This window comes from Mobula hypostoma, chromosome 20 (assembly GCF_963921235.1).
Source record: "Mobula hypostoma chromosome 20, sMobHyp1.1, whole genome shotgun sequence".
NCBI classification, from domain to species: Eukaryota; Metazoa; Chordata; class Chondrichthyes; order Myliobatiformes; family Myliobatidae; genus Mobula; species Mobula hypostoma.
In genome coordinates this window covers 7329975-7348815 of record NC_086116.1, presented here as the reverse complement: position 1 = coordinate 7348815, position 18841 = coordinate 7329975, and the positions used below count along the sequence as shown (strand labels likewise).

General features: G+C 43.7%; 1 protein-coding gene across 2 annotated transcripts in view; it reads right to left on the bottom strand.

The window, feature by feature from the left end:
* dnai7 (dynein axonemal intermediate chain 7) overlaps window positions 1-18841 on the bottom strand; it is a 114064-nt gene that overhangs the window by 52382 nt on the left and 42841 nt on the right. For both annotated transcript variants that reach the window (XM_063072320.1, XM_063072319.1), the window contains 3 exons: window positions 18393-18759; window positions 13670-13763; window positions 3053-3189 (listed from right to left, as the gene is read on the bottom strand). In XM_063072320.1, coding sequence (XP_062928390.1) covers window positions 3053-3189; window positions 13670-13763; window positions 18393-18759 — 598 coding nt within the window. The remainder of the gene's footprint in view (window positions 1-3052; window positions 3190-13669; window positions 13764-18392; window positions 18760-18841) is intronic.

Genomic DNA, 18841 nt, shown 5'->3' with positions numbered 1-18841 from the left:
ATGATAGGAGAAGACAGGAGGGGGAGGGATGAAGCCAAGAGTTGGACAGGTGATTGGCAAAGGGAATATGAGAGGATCATGGAACAGGAGATCCGGGGAGAAAGACAAGGGGGGGGGGGAACCCAGAGGATGGGCAAGGGGTATAGTCAGAGGGACAGAGGGAGAAAAAGGAGAGTGAGAGAAAGAATGTGTGTATAAAAATAAATAACGGATGGGGTACGAGGGGGAGGTGGGGCATTAGTGGAAGTTGGAGAAGTCGATGTTCATGCCATCAGGTTGGAGGCTACCCAGATGGAATATAAGGTGTTGTTCCTCCAACCTGAGTGTGGCTTCATCTTTACAGTAGAGGAGGCCGTGGATAGACATGTCAGAATGGGAATGGGATGAGGAATTAAAATGTGTGGCCACTGGGAGATCCTGCTTTCTCTGGCGGACAGAGCGTAGGTGTTCAGCAAAGCGGTCTATCAGTCTGTGTCGGGTCTCGCCAATATATAGAAGGCCACATCGGGAGCACCAGACGCAGTATATCACCCCAGCCGACTCACAGGTGAAGTGTCGCCTCACCTGGAAGGACTGTCTGGGGCCCTGAATGGTGGTAAGGGAGGAAGTGTAAGGGCATGTGTAGCACTTGTTCCGCTTACAAGGATAAGTGCCAGGAGGGAGATCAGTGGGGAGGGATGGGGGGGACGAATGGACAAGGGAGTCGCATAGGGAGCGATCCCTGCAGAAAGCAGAGGGGGGGGAGGGAAAGATGTGCTTAGTGGTGGGATCCCGTTGGAGGTGGAGGAAGTTACGGAGAATAATATGTTGGACCCGGAGGCTGGTGGGGTGGTAGGTGAGGACCAGGGGAACCCTATTCCTGGTGGGGTGGCGGGAGGATGGAGTGAGAGCAGATGTGTGTGAAATGGGGGAGATGCATTTGAGAGCAGAGTTGATAGTGGAGGAAGGGAAGCCCCTTTCTTTAAAGAAGGAGGACATCTCCCTCGTCCTGGAATGAAAAGCCTCATCCTGAGAGCAGATGTGGCGGAGACGGAGGAATTGCGAGAAGGGGATGGCGTTTTTGCAAGAGACAGGGTGAGAAGAGGAATAGTCCAGATAGCTGTGAGAGTCAGTAGGCTTACAGTAGACATCAGTGGATAAGCTGTCTCCAGAGACTGTACCTCTTCCTAGAGATGCTGCCTGGCCTGCTGCGTTCACCAGCAACTTTGATGTGTGTTGCTTGAATTTCCAGCATCTGCAGAATTCCTGTTGTTTGCGATGACAAAGGGACATCTGATAACAAGTTTTCCCTCCTCTAGAGATTGTTTATTAATGTTCTAGATTTTATTATAAAAGGAGAGCTTGATTAAATAAAGGAAGGGGATGGAGAGCTGACATTAGTCAGACCGCACTTGGAGTATTGTGAGCAGCTTTGGGTTCCTTATCCAAGAAAGGATGGCACTGGGGAGAGTCCAGAGGGGTTCACGAGAATGATCCTGGGAATGGAAGAGTTAACACATGAGGAATATTTGATGGCTCTGGGCTTGCACTCGAGTTTACAATCATGAGTAGGTTGGGGGGGGGGACCTCATTGAATCCTATCAAATATTGAAAGTGATTTAAGATGGATTAAAAAAGAAATATTTATATTTTGGTGAAATATTTCCATCTTTCTGGAGTAATCATTTACACACGTTATTATCTCTTACGTTCCCTAGACTGGAGCAACATACAATCTGCTGGTGAAACTCAGCGGAATGAGCAGCATCTGGAGGGGGAAGAAATTGTTGACATTTCGGGTCAAAATCCTGGATCAGGGCATAGATGTTACCCAACTGGTTCACCTCTTCCAGCAGATTGTTTGTTACTACGGTTCCAGAATCTGCGGTCTCTTCTGTCTCCCCAAGCTGGACTTTGATCACGTTCAGCCTGGCTGGTTGAATAGCATTGCAAAGAATCACCAAAAGCGGGACCAAGAGCAAACTTAAATGGCTTCTAGAAGAGGAAAATTAAACTGCGATCACAAATTAAATCAGCAACTTGGTTTCCAGAGTATGGAATATGCACAGCAAATTGATACATAGTCATAGAATACAACAGCACCGAAACAGGCCCTTTGGCCCATTTAGTCCATGCCAAACTATTATTCTGCCTCGTCCCATCAACCTGCACATGGACCATAGCCCTCCATACATCTGAACAACAGAAGCTCTTGACCATGTCTTAATGCTTTTATACAGAGTTGCTACCACGTGATTGATTGATTAGATATTTGTAATTAACATTCAGGTGTACCTGAGTGTGATACTGTCTGTTTTAATTACCGACTGGTTTCGTGCAATATCCTCTCACAATATACGAAAACTACAATGAACTGTCAGGTCAGCAGAAAAGGTCATTGGCTGCAATCTCCAATCACCGCAGGACTTGTTTGTGTACAGGACAAAGAAGTGGGGAGGAAAATCATTGCAGACTCTACCCAACCTGCAAACTGTCCTTTCCAAGAACTCCCTTCTGGAAAGTGTTATAGGGCTATTAATTCAAAAACTTCATGCCATCTTAAATTTCCTCTCCCAGGCAGTTAATCTGATTAACCATTCTATTTAGCCTACCCCCACCCCCTCTGTTTATTACTTCAGTTAGTGCACTGCATTGTAAACAATTCAAATCACTTTTTATAATGCTGTTTACATTGTGAATACATGTTGGTATTGATGTATTTATGCATATTTTGTTCCACATTCATATTTTATCCTCTAACTTTATATAATTCCTTATTCTTTATTATTTGGCAAATGTTGTTTTTCATTGCATGTCATGCTCTGACCAACACAACACAGCAAGTTCCTAATAAATGTAAGTATACATGGGGAATAAAGCTCATCCTTGATCTTTAACATGTTCGCCAATGCCATTGGTTGAAAGAATAATGTGCTCTTCTTTATATATTGCCATGGGATTTGCTGTATTTGCCAGTTTAGAAACAAGCTCTTTCTTAACATGTTTACAATTTTATATACAGAAAGAACCAGCTGTTAACCAACAATTGTGATTTTAGCATATGAAGAAGTACCTGGACAATTCTCCATCCATTAACAAACACGGGCTGAGGTGGCAACTTGAACACGTCAAAATAATATACTCCGCCCAGAGGTGTGTACTGATTAAAGTCAACAATATGTTGATCTATTGCCTCTTTGGATGCACTTTCTGTATGTATATATAAAAAAAAGTTAAATCATAACATGACAGATGACAGAATTCCCTTTCCAAGTAACGAAAAAGATCTCAAATTCTCATATTTCATTTTTCCTGAATATTGTGACGATTGTAACCTTATAATTAACAGCGCAAGTTCTGAACAAAAGTAAATCTTTAAAAAATTATCCTCAGACTTTTGGTGTAGCAGAAGCGAAACAATCCAATAAAAGTGTTAATTTATGGTCCTAAAAGTACCATCTAAACTGAGAAGGTGTTAAAATGTCTGAACTAAAATAAGAATATTTTTTAAAACAGTTCTTATTTATGAGAAAGTTACTCTGGAAAACGCTTTAGACCACAGGATGAGGCTCCGTAATTCTCCAGAAACATAGGCACTTCAGCCCACATGTCTTCACCTTAGAAATTACTTAGAGTTACCCATAGCCCTCTATTTTCCTAAGCTCCATGTACCTGTCCAAGAGTTTCTTAAAATACCCTATCGTATCCGCCTCCACCACCGTCGCTGGTACCACTCTCTGCATAGCAAACTAACCCCTGACATCTCCTCTATACCTGCTTCCAAGCACCTTAAAACTGTGCCCTCTCGTGCTAGCCATTTCAGCCCTGGAAAAAAGTCCCTGACTATCCACATAATCAATGCCTCTCTTCATGTTATACGCACCATCTTATATACATCATCTTATTCTCTCTTCTAATACTGAAGTTGTTGATACTTTCTCCCCTGTTACGTACCCCGTAACTGGGTTGCCAAACCAGCAGAAATGGAACGCTCGTTGGAGTCTGGATTGCAAGGAACTAATAAAGTTTTATTAAAGAAATAAGTAATACAGTACACTAATCGTAAGGATATAAATGTAACAGGTTAGCAAGGATAATACACACATATACACAGAACTAGAATAATGGGAATCAACCAAGCTCTATCGCAGTCTAGGGGTAAAATGATCAGTCTTAAGTGAAGCAGAGTTCAGTTCAGTTTAGTGCAGTTCACAGTAATCGCTGTTGTCGTACCGTTGGAGAGAGAGAGAGAGAGAGAGAGATACGCAATTTGGTTTCAGGCAGACCTTTTGGATGTCTTCGCAGTTGGTTTCGGGCAGACCCTTTGATGTCTCCTATCCCGCTGTGGTCACTGACTGTGACCCCTCCGTTCCGGATATGATCGTTCTTCCGCGGTGAACCCGGCATCCAGGCAAGGGTGGACACACACCCCAGGTTCTCACCAATCGTACCTTTACACCCTGTGAGCCTCTGGTCAGTTCCCACGAACCGGACCTCCAAACTCCCTCCAACTTGTGGGGGCACACTGCTTTTCCCAGGGTCTCGTGGTGTCCCATGCCTTAGCAAACCTGTTCCTTTTATCCCCCTGCTGGGGTATCACCTGTCCATCAAACTTCAAACAGTTCAGGTTCAAAGCAACTGGTCTGTCAATAGCTGAATTGTGTTTCTTTCCTGTTAATCCCTCTCTTCTCCCTTATTAGCATTTTGAATGTTTCTCCATTCTCTTTCTTATCTCTCTCATTAGCAACATCAGTCCAGTACCTCTGCTGGGTGTCACACATGACACCCCCACCCTCAAAAGGGTTTTTACCGGGGTAAAAATTATGGGCATGAATGCACATTATTAGATACACAATAATATACAGGTAGTCATCAGCTATTCGGCTAATACAGAGAACTTTAAGTTTTAACACCTTGACAGACAGTCAGCAATCATATTGTCCGTTCCTTTTATATGTTTTATTCTAATATCAAATTCCTGTAATACCAGGCGCCAACTTAGTAAGCGTTCGTTTTTATTCATCATAGTGGCCAAAAACACTAATGGATTGATATCAGTGTAAATTATCAGTGGTTTCCGTGCCGGACAAATATAAACCTCAAAATGTTGTAATGCTAGTATGATTGCCAGTAATCCCTTCTCCACAGTGGAATAATTTCTCTGATGGACATTAAACTTCTTAGAAAAATAAGCTACTGGGTGTTCAATTTCCTCTTTGTCTGTCTGTAACAACACCGCCCCGGCCGCTTCGTCGCTAGCATCTGTTGCTAGGTTTTGAAAAGTCAGGCACACTCAATACAGGATGGTGACACAGAATAGCCTTCAGACTCTTGAAGGCTTGTTGACAAAGGTGGTTCCACACAAACTTCGCATTCTTCGGCAAGAGCTTAGTAAGAGGGAGGGTAATATCCGCAAACTTTTTGCAAAACTTCCGATAGTTCCCCACCATCCCCAAGAACCTTCTCAGAGCTCTCTTGTCCATCAAGATGGGAACTTCAGAGATAGCCCGCACCTTAGCCTGCATCAGTGCCAGCTGCCCCTGTCCTACCACGAATCCCAGATAAGTGACCTTAGCGTGGCCGAACTCACCTTTCGCGAGGTTCACTGTCAGGTTGGCTTCAGACAGCCGTTTAAACAGTTCCTCTACTGCCACAATGTGCTCCTCCCACGTGTCACTCCAGACCACTAAATCGTCAATATACACTTCTGTGTTAATTTAATCCTTTTATCACTGAATTAATCATCCTTCGGAAGGTCCCTGGGGCGTTCTTCATGCCAAAAGGTAAAACATTATACTCATATAACCCAGATGGAGATACAAATGCTGAGATTTCTCTAGCCGGGTCGGTTAAAGGAACGCACCAGTACCCTTTCAGCAAATCGATCTTTGTGATGTACTTAGCTCTCCCCACTCTATCGATGCAATCGTCTACCCTTGGGATGGGGTAAGCATCAGTTTTTGTGATGGCATTCACTTTTCTGTAATCTGTACAGAACCGTATGCTCCCATCGACTTTCGGGACAACTACACAGGGAGACGCCCATTCCGATTTGGATGGCCTAATAATATCTGCGGCTAGCATGTGCTCAATTTCTTTCTCCACTAGCTTACCCTTCTCCAAGTTCATCCTATAGGGGTGGGGTTGCTTAATAGGCTGGTCTGAGGCAACAACAACATCATGTATCGTCCCCTTGCATCGCCTCGGGGATACATCTGCATGCCGGTTAATTAGCTTTATCAGCGGCTCGCTCTGTTCGGGGGTTAAGTGAGAGACCTTATCAGCAAAGTGAGCCAAAACAATAGAGTTCTCCAATCTGGTCGGCACCATATTTATCTTTTCAAGATGGGTTTTCTCCTTATCATTTGGCACCCCAGCCTCATTAATTTTCATGATAACACCGACTAGGTCTGCTTTCTTATTGTGGTAAGCTTTTAACATATTAATAGGCTCTAACTGTGTCGGCTCACATCTACAATACTCAATAATATCCTTCCTCATGTTCAGTCAGTAAAGCTCTTTCATAATTCTATCGACTGTTTTCCTCACCCCAAAATGTCCACTGAGGGGTATCTTGTGGGCCAGGTTAAAAATCTCGTCCCTATAAATTTTCGGCACTACCACCTGGTGTACCACCCCCCACTCCTCATCTGCGGACACGGTACTTGGTCTCCACTTCCCCATCAGTACTCCCTCCTTCATATAATAGCCCACTGGTTCCTTTTTTACTTCTGCTTCGGAGAGAGCTGTCTCCGTCAAAACCATCAGCTCCTCGTCTCATTCCTGTGCCTGTATAAATTCCTTTCTCGCTAATGATAAATCTACCTCAACTCCCTCACTTCCTTCCGCTCCACTATGCTCCTTCTTCTTACTTTCTAACCCTTCCTGGTACAAGGCTGGTAAAAGCGTCTCAGCTAAATCTACATTTGCTTCGGCAGCCTTTCTGAACATGAGCCAAGTCACTGTGCAAACGGGATAAACCTGTGAGTCCATGGGCGGGTCATCAGTCCTGGCAGGCTTGCTCATCAGCTTTACTGCTGGGTACACATCTCCGCCTGCAAGGTCATTACCGAGTAAGACCTCCACGTCTTCTATCGGTAATTCAGGCCTCACCCCTATCGTGATCGGTCCGGAGAGCAAGTCGCTTTTTAGGTGTATCTGGTGCAAAGGTACTGCTTCAGTCCCTTTGAACTAAAGTCTAACACCCTCCTTAAGATCAATGACTGACGAGCCCCAGTGTCTCTCCAGATCCGTACTGGAACTGGGTTTGACCCCTCCTTCACCGACACCAATCCGGCCGAAATAAACTTCTCGCGCCCTTCCTGAACTCTATCAGACCTCTTCTCCCCTAGCGGTTTGTTTGCCGGCTCAATACAGCCAGTCAGAGTCATCATTTTTCTTTTCCCCGTCTCCTTCTTTGGGGCTAAACACCTGGACACAATGTGACCGGCTTTCCCACAATTATAATATACGACCCCAGGAGACTTCCTACCAAACTGCTTCCTGTCTTCCTTATCCTTCTCACTAGTCCCCAGCTTACTTTCTGGCTTTTCCAGCGAACTTTCTCTGCCTTCTCAACTACTCTTCTGGTAGCTCTTACTCGGGGTAAACTTTGCTTTGTGTGTTAATGCGTACTCATCCGCTAACTTAGCAGTTGCGGCTAAGGTTTCTGCCTCTTTCTCATCTAGATAGGGCCTCATACCTTCAGGGACACAACCTTTAATTTGCTCAATCAGTATTAGCTGTAGCAGTCTGTCATAATCCCCACTGGCCCCTTTCGAGGCGCACCAACGCTCACATTACATCTGCATCTCACGGGCAAACTCTAAACATGTGCGGCCCCACTGCTACCTCACATTCCGGAACCTTTGCTGGTATGCCTCCGGGACCAACTCATAAATCCTAAGTATAGCCTCTTTCACTACATCATACCTCTGGGCATCCTCTGCTGACAATGCCGAGTAAGCTTGGTGAGTCTTCCCTTTCAGCACGCTCTGAAGCAAAACAGCCCACTTATCCCAACCTAACCTTCTGGGTCGCCCTGAACCCTCCACCTTGGTTCAGCATTTGGCCCCTCTCCAGCATCATCCTTAACTTCTCCAGCTCAAACTCCCTTTCCTTCTCTCTCTCTTCTCGTTCTAACTGCCTTACTCTTTTTTCCCATTCTAACTGCTTTTCTTCTCGTTCCAATTGCATCTTCCTTTCTTTCTTCTCGTTCTAATTGCTTGCCTTGGAACTCATGCCTGAGTCTCAATTTTTCCATCTGCAGCTGCACCGCCTCTCCACCAGGTTTGCTCATAGACACCACCTCCAGCTCCCCCTGGGGAAACACATCTCTAGATACATAATGCTCAATGATAGCTCTGTGCATCTCTGCTCTCCTCATTGTCGGCTTCCCCTTAAAAAGATTCAACCGTTTTGCAACAGTCGCCACTTCTGATTTCCTGGCATCCTTTAATGCCTCCAAGGTTGGCGCCTTTAGAAATTCCTCAATCTCCATTTCTGCTGTTTGCCCTTTCTTTCTTTCGGGAATTTTAACCCAATCAATTTACCCAGTCCATTGGCGTTCAAAATCCCGGATGAGATCCCTACTTATGTTACATACCCCGTAACTGGGTTGCCAAACCAGCAGAAATGGAACGCTCGTTGGAGTCTGGATTACTAGGAACTAATAAAGTTTTATTAAAGAAATAAGTAATACAGTACACTAACCGTAAGGATATAAATGTAACAGGTTAGCAATGATAATACACACATATACACAGAACTAGAGTAATGGGAATCAACCAAGCTCTATCTCGGTCTAGGGGTAAAATGATCAGTCTTAAGTGAAGCAGAGTTCAGTTCAGTTTAGTGCAGTTCGCTGTTGTCGTACCATTGGAGAGAGAGAGAGAGATGCAATTTGGATTCGGGCAGACCTTTTGGATGTCTTCGCGGTTGGTTTCGGGTAGACCATTTGATGTCTTCTATCCCGCTGTGGTCACCGACTGTGACCCCTCCGTTCCGGATATGATCGTTCTTCCGCGGTGAACCCGGCACCGAGGCAAGGGTGGACACACACCCCAGGTTCTCACCAATCGTACCTTTACACCCTGTGAGCCTCTTGTCGGTTCCCGCGAACCGGACCTCCAAACTCCCACCAACTTGTAGGGGCACACTGCTCTTCCCAGGGTCTTGTGGTGTCCGTGCCTTAGCAAACCTGCTCTTTTTATCCCCCTGCTGGGGTATCATCTGTCCATCAAACTTCAAACAGTTCAGGTTCAAAGCAACCGGTCTGTCAATAGCTGAATTGTGTTTCTTTCCCGTTAATCCCTCTCTTCTCCCTTATTAGCATTTTGAATGTTTCTCCATTGTCTTTCTTATCTCTCTCACTAGCATCATCAGTCCAGTACCTTTGCTGGGCGTCACACATGACACCCCACGTTCTTATTCTTAGGAGAGAGATTGAAAATCTGGCTGAGTGGTGCCATAACAACATCTTTCTCAATGTCACCAAGACCAATGAGCAAATTATTGACTTCAGAAAAAGAAAACCAGAGGTCCATAGCCAGTCCTCATTGGAGGATCAGAGGTGGAGAGGGTCAGCAACTTTAAATTCCTCAGTGTTATTATTTTGGAGGACCTGTCCTGGGTCTAGCATGCAAGCGCAATTATTAAAAAAGTACAGCAGTGCCCCTACTTTCTTACAAGTTTGCGAAGATTCGGTATGACATCTAAAACTTTGACATACTTCCATGGATGTGTATTGAAGAGTATATTCACCTGTAGCATCACAGCCTAGTAATGGAAACACCAATGCCCTTCCATGGGAAAAGCTTACAAAAAGTAGTGGATATGACCCAGTCCATTTTCAGTAAAGCCCTCCCCACCATTGAGCACATCTATACGAAACGCTGTCACAGGAAGCAGCATCCATCATCAGGGACATCCACCATCGAGTACATGCTCTCTTCTTGTTGCTGCCATCAGGAAGAAGCTACAGGAGCCTCAGACTTCACACCACCAAGTTCAGGAACAGTTATACCCCTCAACTATCAGGCTCTTGAACCAAAGGGGATAACTTCACTCAGCTTCACTTGTCCCATCATTGAAATGTTCCCACAACCTATGGACTCACTTTTAATAACTCTTTATCTCATACTCTCGATATTTATTGCTTATTTATTATTATCGATTCTGTCTGTTTGTATTTAGACAGTTTGTTGTCTTTTGCACACTGGTTGAATGCCTGAGTTGGTGCAGACTTTCACTGAGCTTGTTATGGTTATTATGGATCTATTGAGTATGCCCACAAGAAAAAGAATCTCAGGGTTGTACATGGTGACATTTATGTAGAAGATCATTAGATCATAAGACACAGGAGCAGAATTAGGAGCATTCAATCATGGCTAATCCTTTGCTCCCCACCCTCCGGCCTCCTCGCCATAACCTTTGATGCTGTGGCCAGTCAAAAACCTATCAATCTCTGCCTTAAATACACCTAACAACCTGGCCTCCATAGCTGCCTGTGCTAACAAATTCACCACCCTCAGGCTAAAGAAATTTCTCTGCATCTGTTTTAAATAGACGCCCCTGTATCCTGAGGCTGTGCCCTTTCGTCCTAGGCTCCCACACCATGGGAAACATCCTTTCCATATCTACTCAATCTAGGCCGTTCAACATTCTTAAGGTTTCAATGCTATCCCCCCTTCATCCTTCTAAATTCCAGTGACTACAGGCCCAGAGCCATCAAACTTTCCTCATATGATAACCCTTTCATTCTTGGAATCATCCTTGTGAACCTCCTCTGAACACTTTCCAATGCCAGCACATCTTTTCTTAGGTAAGTAGTTCAAAACTGTTCACAGTACTCATGGTGAGGCCTCACCAGTGCCTTATAAAGCCTCAGCATCACAGCCTTGCTCTTATATTCTAGACCTCTTGAAATGGATGCTAACATTACATTTACTTTCCTCACCACCAATTCAACCTGCAAGTTAACTCTTAGGGCGCTCTGCACAGGGACTCCCAAGTCCCTTTGCATATCAGATTTTTAGATTTTCTCCCCATTTAGAAAATAATCTGCACATCTATTTCTTCTACCAAAGTGCACGACCATGTATTTTCCAACTTTGTATTTCATTTGCCATTTTCCTGCCCATTCTCCTAATCTGTCCTCCCGCAGCCCCATTTTCTCAGTATTAATTGCCCCTCCACCAACCTTCATTATCATCTGCAAACTTGGCAACAAAGCCATCTATTCCATTATCTAAATCACTGATATACAGCATAAAAAGTAGCAGTCCCAACACCGACCCCTGCAGAACACCACTAGTCACTGGCAGTCAACCTAACTTTCTGGTAATACCATGGGCTGTTAACTTGGTAAGCAGCTTCATGTGTGGCATCTTATTAAAGGTCTTCCGAAAATCCAAATATACCACATCCACTACATCCCCTTTATCTATCCTACTTGTAATCTCCTCAAAGAATTTCAACAGGTTCATCAGGCAAGATTTTCCCTTAAAGAAACCATGCTGATTTTATTCTATCTTGTCCTGTGTCACCAAGTACTCCACAACCTCATCCTTAATAATTGACTCTGACAATGTACATTGATAATAAATTTACTTTGAATTTTGAATTTTATTCAACCTCCCCTAGATTCTACCACTCACCAACACACTAAACACAATTTACAGTGGTCAAATAATTCGCCAACCCGCACACCTCCAGGGTGTGGGAAGAAACCAGAGTACCTAAGAGAGAAACACATATGGTCACAAAGAGAACATGCAAACTCCTCGCAGAGAGCACCAGAGGTCAGGATTGAAGCCAGGTCACCAGTGCTGTGAGACAATGTCTCCACTACCCGTCCCACTGTGCCACCCATCCTATTTCTTACAGCCTAATGTCTTTCTTCTCCATGCCTGAAATAAATATTGTTCTCACTTGCAAATATTCCACTGAAAATTCTCATCACAGCATTTGAATTATGACTACTAGCATTTATTTCTTTTCTGTCCCTTTGGATATAACTTCTTTCTCTAGCTGTTAATCTCAACATCTGCATAATCGAAGAACAGCTGGCACTGACCTTAGTTCAGCATATGTAAGTAGAGCTTTGCACTGTCACCCTGTGACATTTTCTTTTAATTTTCAGGCACTATCTGCATTCCTTTGACTACCTTTTCCATTTGGAACGACATGTTGAATATACAGGAGCCTTAGGTTCTACTCCACCTGCTTCAGGAACAGTTATTACCCCTCAGCCACCAGGCTCCTGAACCTGCTTGGATAACTTCACTCACTGGTCACTGAACACAACCTATGAATTTATTTTCAAGAACTCTACAATTCATGATCTCAGGAATTATTTATTCCTCCAAGAGGACCACCATCTTGTTGTGGCTTGGAAACTTGTGTGCTTCAATGACCTGGAGAGTTGTGTTGGCTGGAGTCAGGGCTTTATGCTTTGGCTCTTCGTTGGTTCACCCATGCCAAACAGGTCAAAGGGCAAAGGCCAGAGTGGTACACAGGTTTGGGGGTTCAGCTCAGGGTTAATAACCCTAACTAGTAAAACAAAACTGTTGTGGAAACAGCAATAAAGAATCATTCTACATCTGAGTAGCCAAGAGATGGAGGACCTTTATTGCCGCCCTAAACACCAGCAGCGTAATACACAGTAAGTAGGTTTTTTAAATAGTCCAGTTTGTCTCCTTTTGTACATTGGTTGTTTGTCAGTCTTTGCATGTAGTTTTTTATTGATTCTATTGTATTTCTTTGTTCTGCTGTGAATGCCTGCAAGAAAATGAATCTCAGGGTAGCAATATGGTGACATATGTGTACTTTGATAATAAGTTTCCTTTGAACTTTGATGTTGCTTCCAAGCCACCTATCAATAAAGAACTTCTTTGCTTCCTCCCCAACAATCCATACCTTTGCCTCTTCAGCTTGTTAAGCCATAAAGTTCCATGGCTGACCTGGATCTCAACTCCACTTATTGCCATTGCCCCACACCTTCTGCACTTTTTAGCCATCAAGTACATACCAAGCAACACACATCAAAGTTGCTGGCGCACGCAGCAGGCCAGGCAGCATCTCTAGGAAGAGGTACAGTCAACGTTTCAGGTCGAGACCCTCCGTCCTGACGAAGGGTCTCGGCCTGAAACGTCGACTGTACCTCTTCCTAGAGATGCTGCCTGGCCTGCTGCGTTCACCAGCAACTTTGATATGTGTTGCTTGAATTTCCAGCACCTGCAGAATTCCTCGTGTTTGCGAAGTACACACCAATCTCAGTCTTGAATGTGCTGTTTGGTATCTGGTACATCCAGTCTTTACTTTTATTTTACTTTATTTAAACACAGCACAGAACAGGCCCTTCCAGCCCAATGAGCTGCACCATCCAGCAACCTACTGACTTAATCCTAGCCTAATCACAGGACAATTTACAATGACCCATAAACCTATTAACTGGTATGCCTTTGAACTGTGAGAGGAAACCACAACAGCCGGAGGAAATGCACGCGCCCATGGGAAGGACCATGGTGTTGAACTCTGAACTCCGACACCCGAGCTGTAATAGCATCATGCGAACCACTACACTACCACTTTATAGGGAAATCACGCTGAACTATGCCTTGTCAAATCTTCAACAACAAACCATGTCAAACCTGGTCATCTGAAAAATTGCACAGAACTACTCTCCTACCATGAAAAAGATCTAGACTTCTCGCTCTTGAAGACATCACAGAGCTTGGGGTCTTCTTTCTCAATTCATCTCTGGAATCAACAGTCAAAGCACTCTAGAAAATAATATTTTTAAACAACTTAGTATGAAATGTTTATTTACAGAAGACAAGTTCATTACATGATTAAAGTTTGTTGTTTCATTAAAAAAGACAAATACTTAGGACTGACAATATTAACTTTTGCATCTTACAAACATTTGTGATTCAAGAACAAGTAATGTGCAAGGCAAAAATACTGGAAGCTAAGAATTTCACAAGATACATGGACTGTAAAGAAGCTGTTAAAATACTTTCACAGCACTCTGTAATGTTGCTGAAAGCGCTGACAGTCAGTGAGCCTGCAGCAAAACTTCCCCTGGCTGTCAAGGCTAACACTGCATTTGCCTTCCTTACCACTGACTCAGCCTGCAAGTTAACCTTTAGGAAATCCTGCATGAGGACTTCAAAGTCCTTTCACACCTCTGGTTTTTGTTTTTTCCCCTATTTACAAAATAGCCCACACCTTTATTCCTTCTGCCAAAGTGCATGAACACGTACCTCCCTACTCTGTATTTCATCTGCCACTCCTTTTCCCATTTCCCCCAATCTGTCCAAGTCCTTCTGCAGACATCCTGCTTCCTCAACACTACCACCATTCCACCTATCTTCATACTGTCTGCAAACTTGGCCACAAAGCCATCAATTCCATCATTCAAATAACTGGCATACAGTGTGAAAATAAGCGGTCCCAACACTGACCACTGCAGCACACCACTAATCACCAGCAGCCAACCAGAGAAGGCCCCTTTTACTCCCATTCCTCTCCTCCTGCCAGTCAGCTGATCTTCTAACCCAGGGATTCCCAACATGGGATCGACAGTTCCTTGCTTAACGGTATTGGTCTATGGCAATAAAAAGGTTGAGAACCAGTGTTCTAACCATTCTAGTACCTTTCCATAATACCATTGGCTCTTATTTTGTTAAGCAGCCTCATGTCTGGCACCTTGTTAAAGACCTTCTGAAAATCCAAATAAACAACATCCATTGACAAAGAGTACAGTTGATGTTTCAGGCCGAAACCCTTCGGCACGACTAACAAGGGGTTTCAGCCCAAAATGTGGACTGTACTCTTTTCCATAGACACTGCCTGGTCTGCTGAGTTCCTCCAGCATTTGTGTGTGCTGCTTGGATTTCCTGCATCTGCAGATTTTCTCTTGTTTGTGATTGAATATCCACTGACGCTCTTTTGTCTATCCTGTCTGTTATTTCCGCAAAGAACTCCAACAGATTTGTCAGGGAAGACAATTCCATGCTGACAATGTCCCTTTTAGAAAACCATGCTGACTTTGGCCTATTTTATCATTTGCCTCTAAGTAACCCAAAACCTCACCTTTAATAATAGATTCCAGCATCTTTCCAACTACTTACTGGTGATCATTACTAATGCCTTCACAATCTCTCCATCTACCTCCTCCAGAACCCTGAGGTGTAGTCCATCTGGTCCAAGTGACTTATTTACCTTCAGAAGTTTCAGTTTCCCAGGCACCTTATCCTGAGTAATAGCAATGATGTTCACTTTGGCCCCTATACTCTCACACTTCTGGCATCCTGCTAGTCTTCCACAGTAAAGACTGATGCAAAATACTTATTTAGTGCCTCCGCCATTTCTTTGTCCATTACTACTGCTCCAGCATCATTTTCCAGCTGTCCAAAATCCACTGTCGTCTCTTTTTTACTCTTTATGTATCTGAAAAAGACTTTTTATATCCTCTTTCATATTATTGGCTAACTTATCTTCATACTTTATCTTTTCTAGTTAAGTTGCCTTCTGATGAGTTTTAAAAGCTTCCCATTTCTCTACCTTTCTGCTAAATTTTGCTACATTATACTGTATATGCCCTCTGTTTTGCTTTTATGCTGTCTTTGACTTCCCTTGTCCGGCACAGTAGTCTTATCCTCAGTTTAGAATACTAATTTTTCTTTGGGATGTATTTTTCCTGCACCTTCTGAACTTATCACAGAAACACCAGATGCCATCCTTGCCAGTGTCCCCTTCCAATCAACTTTGGCCAGCTCCTCTTTCATGCCTCTGTAATTCCCTTTATTCCACTGTAATACTGATATATCTGTATTTAGTTTCTCCTCAAACTGCAGGTCAAATTCTATCATATTATGATCACTGGCTCCTAAGGGTTACTTTACCTTAAGCTTCCTAATCAAATCTGGGTCATTACATTATACCCGATCCAGAATTGCCATTCCCCTACTGGGCTCAACCACAAGCTGCTCAAAAAAGCTATTTCATAGGCATTCACAAAATTTCCCCTCTTGGGATCCAGCACCAACCAGATTTTCCCATACTAACTACATACTGAAATCCCTATGATTATCTCGCCTGCCTATCAGTTCCCTCAGTGCCACTCCTCCTTCCCTTTCTCCTATGGTCCACTTCCTCTCATATCAGATTCCTTCATCTCCAGGCCTTTACCTTTCCCACCCACCTAGCTTCACTTATCACCTTTCAGCTATCCTACTTCCCCTGCCCCCACCTTTTTATTCTGGCGTATTTCCCCTTCCTTTCCAGTCCTAAAGAAGGGTCTCAGTCAGAAATGTCAACTGTTTGTTCATTTCCATGGTTGTTGCCTGACCTGCTGAATTTTTTCATGTTTTGGGTATATTGACTTTTTTTTACATACCTCGTACTTCTCTCATAATTTGTAGCCCACATTCTGGTTACTGTTTGGAGGCCTGTATATAACTCCCATCAGGGTCTTTTTATCCTTGCAGTTTCTTAATTCTATCCACAAGGAGTCTACATCTTCAGATCCTATGTCAACTCTTTCTAAGGATTACATTTCATTTTTTACTGATAGAGGCACCCCATCCCCTCTGCCTACCTGCCTGTCCTTTCAATACAATACGTAACACCCTTGGATGTTAAGCTCCCAACAATCATCTCCTTTCAGCCACGACCCAGTGATGCCCACAAAATCATACCTGTCGATCGCTAACTGTGCTACAAGATCAGCTACCTTGTTCCGTTACTGTGTTCATTCAAATATAACAGCTTCAGTCCTGTATTCATCACCCTTTTTTGATTTTGGTCCCCAGTTATACTTTAACTCAGCCTACTGAATGCAATTTTGCCCTATCATCTGCCTGACCTTCTTGACAATCTTACCACACTCTTCACCTGCTTGTATACCAACTGCCCCATCCTCAGCCCTATCACTCTGGTTCCCGTTCCCCCACCTCAAATTAGTTTAAATCCTCCCCACAGCTCTTGAAAACCTGCCAATACTGGTCCCCCTTGGGTTCAGATGTAACCCACCCTTTTTGTTCAGGTCATACTTACCCCAGAAAAGATCCCAATTATCCAGAAATCTGAAACCCTGCACCCTGCACCAATTCCTCAGCATTCACCTGTCAAATCAATTTGTTTTTACCCTAACTGGCACCTGGCACAGACAGAAATCCAGAAATTACTAACCTGGAAGTCCTGTTTTTTAGCTTTTTGCCTAACTCCCAATATTCGTTCTTTAGGACCTCGTCTCTTTTCCTACCTAAGTCATTGGTACCAATATATACCACAATTTCCGGCTGTTCACCCTTACCCTTTAGAATGCTGTGGACCCAGTCTGAGGCATCCCTGACCTTGGCAGCTGGGAGGCCATATACCATCCAGGTGTCTCTTTCACATCCACAGAATATGCTTCCTGCTCCTCTAACTATGGAATCCCCTATCAATACTGGACTCCTCTCCTCCTCCCTTCTCTCTGAGCCACAAAGCCAGACTCAGTGATAGAGACCTGGTCGCTGCAGTTTCTCCCTTGCAGATGACCCCCTCTAATAGTATACAAAGTGATACCCTCATTATTGAGGGAACAACCACGGGGCTGCTCTGCACTATTCCCTTTCCCTCTCCTGGCAGTCATCCAGGGACCTGCCTCCTTCAACTACCTCCCTGTAGCTCCTATCCATCACCTCCTCATTCTCCCATAAACTGAAGGTTATCAAGCTACAGCTCCAGTTCTGTTAACACGGTCTCTATGGAGCTGCAGCTCAATGCACCTCATGCAGGTGTAGTTATCAGGGAGACTGGAGGTCTCCCAAATTTCCCACATCTCACAGAAGGAACATATCACTATCTCCAGATCCATTCTCAGCACACTAGCTATTAGGAGGGAGCTTTACAGATTAACTAGCTTTCTAGCCCTGACAACAATTCAATCAGAAAACAAGTGGTCAAGCTTCCCACAGAGCAAAAAGAGACTCCAAAACAGGAACAATATGGCTCTACACTGGATTAAGCTTATTTTCAAACCCTCACATTCCTTGGAATTGTGAGAAAGATTTTCCAGAGCAAGGATGTTCCTTCAGAACAGAGATGAGGAGGAATTTGTTTAGCCAGAGGATGGTGAATCTGTGGAATTCATTGCCACCGATGGCTGTTGTGACCAAGTCATTGGGTATATTTAGAGCAGAGGTTGATAGGTTCTTGATTAGTCAGAGCATCAAAGGTTATGGGGCTGAGAGGATAATAAATCAGCCATGATCAAATGACAGAGCAGACCTGATGGGTTGAATAGCCTAATTCTTCTCCTATGTCATTAAGGTCTTATGGCATTCAATTACTTTGAACATGTTATAAATAATTTGTCATCATTTAAATGTATTTGTAAATTGTAGTACAACATTCCATACCCTGGTTCTCATTGGACGAGGAAGTCTTAGTTCTTCACCAATCAGTAGCTTAGCCTCCAAAGTATACTTGGACTCAGCGATTTTCTGTTCTTCAACAGCTTTCTGGTCTTCAATGGCCTCCTGGTCTTCAATGGCTCCCTGATCTTTAATGGCTTCCTGGTCTTGAACCTGTGCTTCCGTGTCCTCCTCAACTACAAATAGATAAGGCTTACTTATAAAAGCTTTTTGTTGAGCTTGAAACTGAGGTATATGGCAAGATATGTGGTCATATTGGGTGTGTAAGATTCGTACAGCAATATCACACATAGCCAGGGGTCGAGGGAGTTCAAATTCCATATGATTGTTAACAAATTCATAGCCCTTGAATCTGGAATAGAATAAGCACCAGACATTATGTCAACTAATGCATTATCTTAGCAGCAATCTTGTAGTATTTTAATAAACTAATA